Source organism: Coregonus lavaretus (assembly GCF_964263955.1).
Source record: "Coregonus lavaretus genome assembly, chromosome: 1".
Taxonomy (NCBI): domain Eukaryota; kingdom Metazoa; phylum Chordata; class Actinopteri; order Salmoniformes; family Salmonidae; genus Coregonus; species Coregonus lavaretus.
In genome coordinates this window covers 15,314,683-15,323,869 of record NC_139988.1, presented here as the reverse complement: position 1 = coordinate 15,323,869, position 9,187 = coordinate 15,314,683, and the positions used below count along the sequence as shown (strand labels likewise).

Below are 9,187 nucleotides of genomic sequence, written 5' to 3'. Positions count from 1 at the left end.
CTCCCGGTCCAACCACATATGCAGCCCTTGTCCCACTTGGGGGAGGAGAGAGAGAGAGGAAGAGAGAGAGAGAGAGAGAGAGAGAGAGAGAGAGAGAGAGAGAGAGAGAGAGAGAGAGAGAGAGAGAGAGAGAGAGAGAGAGAGAGAGAGGAGAGAGAGAGAGAGAGAGAGAGAGAGAGAGAGAGAGAGAGAGAGAGAGAGAGAGAGAGAGAGAGAGACAGAGACAGAGACAGAGAGAGAGAGAGAGACAGAGAGAGAGAGAGAGAGAGAGAGAGAGAGAGAGAGAGAGAGAGAGAGAGAGAGAGAGAGAGAGAGACAGAGACACAGAGAGAGAGAGAGAGAGAGAGAGAGAGAGAGAGAGAGAGAGAGAGAGAGAGAGAGAGAGAGAGAGAGACAGAGACAGAGACAGAGACAGAGAGAAGAGAGAGAGAGAGAGAGAGAGAGAGAGAGAGAGAGAGAGAGAGAGAGAGACAGAACAGAGAGAGACAGAGACACAGAGAGAGAGAGAGAGAGAGAGAGAGAGAGAGAGAGAGAGAGGAGAGAGAGAGAGAGAGAGAGAGAGAGACACAGAGACAGAGAGAGAGAGAGGGACAGAGAGAGGGACAGAGAGAGAGAGACAGAGAGAGGGACAGAGAGAGGGACAGAGAGAGGGACAGAGAGAGAGACAGAGACAGGGACAGAGAGATAGTCCACTACTGGACACCTGCTCTTATCTGCACCTGCTCTGATCTGCTCTTTGCCATTCTATTCTGAACCTAGTTTATTGTAGAAGGAGTCCATCGCCAGATCGGTACGCAGACTTTCTGCTCCTCTCTTTCAAATGATGATGCATTTGTGTTCAGAGGAGAAGCTGCTGTGAAGCCTTTGATGTTGCAGCCTCTGTCTCTTTGAGGCACCATGTGGCAACACGCAAACAGATTGAGGAGAGAGAGTTGGTGGGGTGTTATGGGGCGGTGTGTGTGTGTGCGTGCTTGTGTGTGCATGTGTGTGTGTGTGGCGGCAGGTAACCTAGCGGTTAAGAGCGTTGGGCCAGTAACTGAAAGGTCATTGGTTTGAATCCTTGAGCCGACAACTTGAAAAAATCTGTCAATGTGCCCTTGAACAAGGCAGTTAATTTAGCGTCTGCTAAATGTCTCAAATGTAAGTGTGTGTGTCCCTTCACTATATTGTCTAGGGAATAGTGCAGAGGATATGTCTGCCAATCCAGCTGGATGGAGATTGGGGTCTAACTCTGCTGTCAAGACAGTTCTGATGGCCATGCTTTGTTAAGTGAAATGTATCAAGACGGGGGAGTGAAAACAACCCTCATACCTGTCTCTAGATTAGAGGAACACCAAGGGGATAGATAATATCAGACATGAGTTGACAGCCGCAGACAACAAATAGATTTAAATCCCAAACACATCACCACAGGTTTTCCCTTTTCAAACAAACGTCATTTCGTGTTTCTGTTTAAATTCAATATAATTGTACCACAGAGAGATAATCTGGATGGATTCTGTTTGCATATTTAAGCAATAAGGCACGAGGGGGTGTGGTATATGGCCAATATACCACGGCTAAGGGCTGTTCTTAGGCACGACGCAACACAGAGTATTGGCCATATATCACAAACCCCGAGGTGCCTTATAGCTATTATAAGCAGTAAAAATAAATATTTTGTCATACCCATGGTATACGGTCTGATATACCACAGCTGTCAGCCAATCAGCATTCAGGGCTCGAACCACACAGTTTATAATTAAGCAAAAATGCATGAGGGGGTGTGGTATATGGCCAATTTATCACGGCTAAGGGCTGTATCCAGGTACTCCGTGTTGCATTGTGCTTAAGAACAGCCCTTAGCATTGGTATATTGGCCATATACCACAAACCCCTAAGATGCCTTATTGCTATTATAAACTGCTTACCAATGTAATTAGAACAGTAAAAAGTCATTTTTTGTCATACCCGTTCTATGCGGTCTGATATACCACGGATTTCAGTCAATCAGCATTCAGGGCTCGAACCACCCAGTTTATAATGTCAATATGCTTCCCTCCTGAGCCGCTTTACCGTGGTCCAGCTGCACACACGCGGTTATGTCAGGGTGATTTGAGGTGTGTCCAGCTTGACATAATGTGAGTAGACTCTGAGGTGTCGAGCTTGACTTAATGTGAGTAGACTGAAGGAGTTAGTCATTATGACAGCCTCTGAATAGCTTCCTTCCTATTCCTCCTCCTCCTTCTCCCCCTTCCCTCCTCCTATTCCTCCTCCTCCTCCTATTCCTCCTTCTCCTCCTATTCCTCCTCCTCCTCCTCATATTCCTCCTTCTCCTCCTCCTATTCCTCCTTCTCCTCATCCTCCTATTCCTCCTCCTCCTATTCCTCCTCCTCCTCCTATTCCTCCTTCTCCCCCCCACGGGAGGGTGAAAATGATTAACCAATTACGATAACAAAAGTAATTACATTTAAAACCCAGCTAGCTAACGATGATGAAAAGGACTAAAGGACCAAGTCTCTCAGAGGAAGTATATTATCATTACAATATGGCCAACCTGGATACAAATAAGGTTAAATAAAATCAATTTAGTTTTCATTTAACCTTTATTCATCTAGATTGTCCCCTTGAGGCACTGTACGAATAGCCTATTGAACCTATACAATACATAACCATGAGAAGCATTTCTGGTTGTTATAAAAAGGTCTACTTACTTCATAGGTTTGAACAGAGCCTGTCCATAGTTCTGGAACGTCATGATGAGTTTCAGCTGGGTGCCTCCAGACTTCATGGCTGTTGGAAACACACAAAGACAAACAACTCAAATCATAATTGACAGCAAATACACAATATGGCAGAATCATTCTCACTGGATGACAAGGAAATCATCAGTTAAGAACAAATTCTTATTTACAATGACGGCCTACACCGGCCCAACCCGGACGACGCTGGGCCAATTGTGCGCCACCCTATGGGACTCCCAATCACGGCCGGTTGTGATACAGCCTGGAATCGAACCAGGGGGTCTGTAGTGACGCCTCAAACACTGAGTTGCAGTGCCTTAGACCGCTGCGCCACTCGGGAGCCTGGATGATATTGTAGAGTACAATGAAATCTTCAGATATGATCTAATCAAATACGTAATGGATTTCCCCCTCCAGAGGATGGTCAACCTCTCCCACCGATTCAGTTCAGACTGTGTGTGACTGTGTACACAGTGTGAGTGACAGATGATGTCACAGTGTTTGTTTGATCAGGAAGGAGACTGGGAGGTGAAGGACAGAGAGTGCATTCACATCGCTGTCTGTTTTCTCTCTCTGTTCTTTCTGTTCTATCTGTTCTCTCTGTTCTCTCTCGCTCTCTTCTTTCTTCCCTCTCTCTCTCTCGCTCTAGAACTTAGAACATAATAAGTCATTCTACAGGGACTCCTGAGACAGCTGTTCAGAGAGCAGATGCTGGAATCCTCACATCCAAAAAGGGACAAAATTCAACAAAGTCATTTTCTTGGTCAGTAAAACAAATTGGCCCCAAGAAATAGCCACTAGTTCTTTCAAAAATATCATTATAGCTTTGAGAAAATATTGTTTTATGTAAAAGAGATGTTGACATGTGCTGTGCAAAGGAGAGAAGAGGGTGAACCGTTCAAAAGGAAAATGTCAATGCTTCAGTCTCTAGACTGTTTGCATACCCACTCTATAGGGAAGATGCCCTCATGTAACAGACCCAAAGGCTTTAGGCTCTATGTTCTACGTGTCCTAGTGTGGGTTAGGTTGAAGCAAATTCACATTACCAAATATGACACCTATCAACTAGAAAATTGAATTTGTCATACACTATCAATATACAGTATATAATATCCATTCATCATTTGTATTGTATTCCTTCTGTGAATGAGTGAAGTAGGTGTGACTGTAGCTTGCTATATAGAGAAAAACCCAACCTACCAACTGCTGGCTTCTGTAGTCTCAATTGGTATTGACATCCTGGCCTCTCAGCAGTCATATAGCTGTGTAATTACATGGGCTGGAGGGAGCACAACATGTAGCTGGCCATACTGCCAGACCAAGCTGCATCCACCCTGCATCCTCTCATTTCACTGTGTGTAGATCTTTAGAGAGAACCTAGCCTGGTCCCAGATCTGTTTATATGCTCCGTTTAGCCAACTCCTCTGACTGCTGTTGTTGTGCCATACAGAGCAGAAATGAGCCTGGTTCCAGATCTGTTTATGTGCTTCGTTTAGCCAACTCCTCTGACTACTGTTGTTGAGCCATACAGAGGAGAAATGAGCCTGGTCCCAGATCTGTTTATGTGCTTCATTTAGCCAACTCCTCTGACTATGGTTGTTGAGCCATACACAGAAAAAACTAGCCCGGTCCCATCTGTATGTGCCTTCGCCAAGTTCTCTGTGACAATGATAGTCAGAGGAGTTGGCTAAACAAACCACATACAGATCTGGGACCAGGCTAGTTTCTCAACTTCTATGGCATGAGAGTTGGCTGAACGAAGCAAAAACAGATCTGGAACAAGGCTATAGAGAAGCTACCTTCTCCTCTCCTCTGACTTACCGACGCTGGTGATTCTCTGTGAGACCAGGTCCCTGAGGAGGGCATCGATGACTGGGTTGTGTCTGGAGTAGAGCTCATATCGATTAATCCCTATGTGGAAGCGGAGCCAGTTGGGGTAGGAGTCAGCCGCCAGCTCCCCTCCTGTTGGAGTGTACTCCTCCATGTTCCCCTCAGCGTGCCTGGGGGGGAAGAGGGGAGGGAGTAGGAGGGAGAGGTGATCAGTGTTATTACAATGGGGAGGATGACATGATTATGCATTTTGTGTAACCCCTAGACCGCCCTCCTTTTTAGTGTTTCAGCTGTTTTAGTGTTTCAGCTGTTTTAGTGTTTCAGCTGTTTTAGTGTTTCAGCTGTTTTAGTGTTTCAGCTGTTTTAGTGTTTCAGCTGTTTTAGTGTTTCAGCTGTTTTAGTGTTTCAGCTGTTTTAGTGTTTCAGCTGTTTTAGTGTTTCAGCTGTTTTAGTGTTTCAGCTGTTTTAGTGTTTCATGTGTTAAGAGGTGACATGTTTTGCAAAGTGACTTGAATTTGCAAGAGGGACATTTGATAATATGGTTAGGTAGCCTATAACCCTTTGTGTAATAACACCTTTATTAATGTATAGTAACAAGATTACATTTGTAATTAACACATCATATCCTTGGTGTATTGTTTGTTTAATTTATGTTCATGTCTTGAGTTGAATTTGAGTTGGCTAATAATCACTTTCAGATTGTGGTGATGGTCTATAAATATCAATATAAAAAAATATGTTACCATTCCTGATTCTCTGTGGCTTTGGGGTCTAATCTGATGTCTGTGTTGACGTTGAATAAGGTGTCCTCGTCGGTCAGAGATGGTAAGGCTCTCTTGAATAACGGGTGGTCAAACAGCGACAGCAACCTTGAACCCTTGACAGGTACGTTTTTGTTGACCACAGTGTCCTGTATAAACCGTCTATTCTTGTCACCATTTTGCGGAAAATGTTCAGGCCGTTTAAAGGCTTCCGTTTTGTCCCCTGCTTTGGGGGTCTTCTCCAGAGAATGGGAAGAGATGTTAGAGTTTGGCTCATTGCTGAAGTCCTGGAGGATTCTCAGAGTGTGTTTGTTAGGCCAGCCCGACTCCACTCCCGACCTGGCTCGGTGTTTAGCCCAGTTCTGAGGGTCCTTGCTCGGCGTGTGCGAGCAGGAGCAGCCGATGTTGCTGCGCTTCTCCAGCTTTGGTAACAAATCTATCAAGATGTGCATCGAGCAGGCGATTAGAAACACCATGAGAATCAAAACCCGGAATTTACGGAAGAGTAGCATCTTCATAGTCCCCTGTTTGAGCAGTTGTGAATATTTACCGCAAATGATGAACACACATATGAACAGACTCACTACATCACTGATGATGTTTATTACACTGGATGCCAATTTAATGAAATACACGTTGAACACGTAACCATCTTCACTTCTTGCCGTCTTGAGTAGACTAAAGTTTTCAGTGTTCAACTTTTGTATTCCCAACCACATAGAAGTCCAGACAGCAGGCTCCTTTTGTGATTCAGAACGAGAGGATTCTCAGCATGCGCCCAGGTAAAACAGGTCGACTCGGTTCAGACCAAAGGTCGAGTTGGGCAAGCGGCATTATCTCAACTGCTTTCGGCTCTACAACTCCGAGTCCTACCTCAAGGCTTTATGCACAACATAAGGTATAAAGAAAGTGCAAAGGGCCCGAAAGCAGCTCGAAAACGGTAGATAAATTATCCATCAGAGGTGTGTGTTTCCGGGGTCTGCTGGCGCACATCGGTCCAGCCATTGAGCGTGAACTCGTGGATCCGCTGGGCATGGGCAACTCATTGGTCCAGTCCGCAGAGCGCTATTTACCAATGTCAAAATATAATTTAAAAAATAAGACTATTTGAGACTCCTCCTTTGCCACGATAAACGGTAAACGAACGTTGAAAGGCGCCGTAGGTTTAAAAAGTGTAGGCTACGTGAATTAGTACACCTATAGCCTACTGCACAGTAAGCGACCCAGGACGAAGTAAATGACAACGTTCACACAACAAATCCCGAATAACGACAGGCAATACAAAACAACCAAAACGAGACAAATCAAACAAATAATTCGGACAGGTGCCGATTCGCTTTCTCTCTCGAAGATGTGCCTTTTGCGCGAGGAAAAAGATAACCACTGTCTTTCCAGTGTGAGATTGAGGGTGGGTGTGTTAAATATGATGATGAAGCGCGTCTAGATCCAGCCTTGCGGTGCGTCACCGTGCACAGATTGGCTGAGTCTCTCCTACAGTCATAGAGAGAGGACGAGGATAGCAACCATCTGAGGCTCAAGTGCCTGGCCTGCATGTGTCTGCGTTGTTGAAAATATTCCCCCTGCATATCCTGGCTGTGCAAGAAGAGGGCGTCTCATCCCAGTGGCGAAAATCCACTGTCGCACAATATTGTATGTATACTATACATTAAATTATTTATGTCTATTTATTAGTGAAGTGCATCTGCTTGCATCACGGAGGCATCCTTATGGAGACATGTCAGTGTCAGTCCAGGGGCTCCATTCAGTCAAATCAGCACTGCATTATCTGTACAGCACACAGGAGGCTAGTGAGGGGAGGACGGCTCATAATAATGGCTGGAATGGAGTAAATGGAATGGTATCAAACATATATGTTTGATACCATTCCATTAATTCAGTTCCAGCCATTACTATGAGCCGTCCTCCCCAATTAAGGTGCCACCAACCTCCTGTGGTACAGCTGCATCATCAACATATATTACTTTTTTTTATGTGGCCAAAAACAACGACAGGAATACCAGGCAGTATGGAAATGTACAGAAACAACAGATGGCTGCAGATAATATTCACATCTTCTGCCTCCACTTCCCAATCAACAGACCAATGGTAGTCTTTATGGCTAATTGGACCGGCAGTAAAGCTACTGAATGGATGGTTAGGGTTAGGATGGTTGGACGATAACTACTGTTTTATCCATGTGTGACCGATCACGTCCATCATGATTACCTTTTGAGATTACATTATAATTACAGTAAAAGCAGCATGGCTTAACAACATGACTGTGGAGACAGACGGACAGTGGGGGCTGCGCCATGCCACACCACAGTGGTATAGGGAGGGTTTTAGACTGTATAGGGATTTACTCATTAAAACAGTACATTAACCATGAGGACTAATTAAGTATCTGTAAAGGCAAGATTAGATGGGAACATAATGATAATTGTCAATCCGGGCACTAAATGGGAATTGTGTGTGTGTGCGTACCTGTCTGTCTGTCTGTCTGTGTGTGTGTGTGTGTGTGTGTGTGTGTGTGTGTGTGTGTGTGTGTGTGTGTGTGTATGATTGCGATTGTGTGTGTGTGTGTGTACTAAAGTGAGTGAGTGAGAAATTATGGGTTTATTTCAGTCCTACCAAAAGGAGCCTTTCCAGGAAGCAAGTAACAGTCTAGTCACTCACTCGCCTAACACAACAGACCACTACAGTCTTGCCTATTGTGTGAGACAGAGGAGGAGGAACATGGCCCCACTTAATAGATTAGAGATTAGTTCACCAAATTTCTATGTTGGCTTCCTGCAGGGATAACATGGGGTGACACATTGACTTTTGAAGCCAAGAAGAAACTCAATAAAATAGCAAGTAACTAACTCAATTAAAAGATGCTATTACATTAATGAAGAATGAGTTGTCATAGAAATGAATAAAGCTACAGATCTCTATGGGATAATGTTCATAGGACTTATTTGGTGTGTGATGGAATTGATTCAGACTACAGATCTATGATCTTAATTTGATCAGTCTTTTGTTGCTGAGGATTGTCCTGCACAACAGGAAATGCAAACGTGTAGTGTATTAATGGTTTAAAAAGGCTACTAAAGTTTGTAATTTCCACTTTAAAATGTCAGAATTCATTTACCCTAATGAAAAATGTAGCAACCCCTAAAAAAAATGTTTATTCATTATTATCCACATAATAATTGACATTTTCTGTTGCTGCAGGTTTATTTTCCAGCTGTAGCAAACTGGCTCAAATGTAGATCCTACATCTGTACATAGAGACAATGCTTCACTTGTTACCCATCATCCACTATGATCATCTACAATGACCGCTCTAGCTTCCTGTCTCTTGCCTAGGGTGAAATAGCCAGAGCCATATGTCTATTAATGTCAGTCAGGTAGGCATGATGATGACAGCATACACTCAATGGGTTAGTGAACCCCCCCCAATAACTGGGTGCATTGTGCAGTTCATTCAACCTTTCAATATGAATCAAGTCCACCTTTGTATTCTTGGACTATTCTAGCTTCCTCTCCTACCTGAGGAGAATTAGCCAGGGTTGAATGGATGTGTATTGATGTCAGTCAGGTAGGCATGATGATGTTAGCATGCAGTCAATGGATCAGTGACTCTTCACAAACGCCCTGGCCTGAATGATTGACTGCATTGTGCAGTTCATTCATCCTTTCAATATGAATCAAGACCACCTTTGTATTCTTGATATTTTACTGATCATTGCCCTATAAAAATATATTACACAACTCTTGATTATGTGGTGTTACAACACACCATGTCATGTTTCAGAACACCTCAGGATGAATGTTTCAGTACATCTTAAATCTTTTTCATAACCCTCACACCCATGTGTTTCAATACTC

General features: G+C 43.9%; 1 protein-coding gene across 1 annotated transcript in view; it reads right to left on the bottom strand.

Annotated features, from left to right (window-relative positions):
• LOC311132471 (extracellular serine/threonine protein kinase FAM20C-like) overlaps window positions 1–6,715 on the bottom strand; it is a 19,929-nt gene extending 13,214 nt beyond the window's left edge. Inside the window, exons 1-3 of the mRNA XM_084165758.1 lie at window positions 5,297–6,715; window positions 4,545–4,723; window positions 2,694–2,772 (exon numbers count right to left, since the gene is read on the bottom strand). Of these exons, the coding sequence (XP_084021884.1) occupies window positions 2,694–2,772; window positions 4,545–4,723; window positions 5,297–6,033 (995 nt within the window). The 5' untranslated portion in view covers window positions 6,034–6,715. The remainder of the gene's footprint in view (window positions 1–2,693; window positions 2,773–4,544; window positions 4,724–5,296) is intronic.
• Window positions 6,716–9,187: the final 2,472 nt, after the last annotated feature.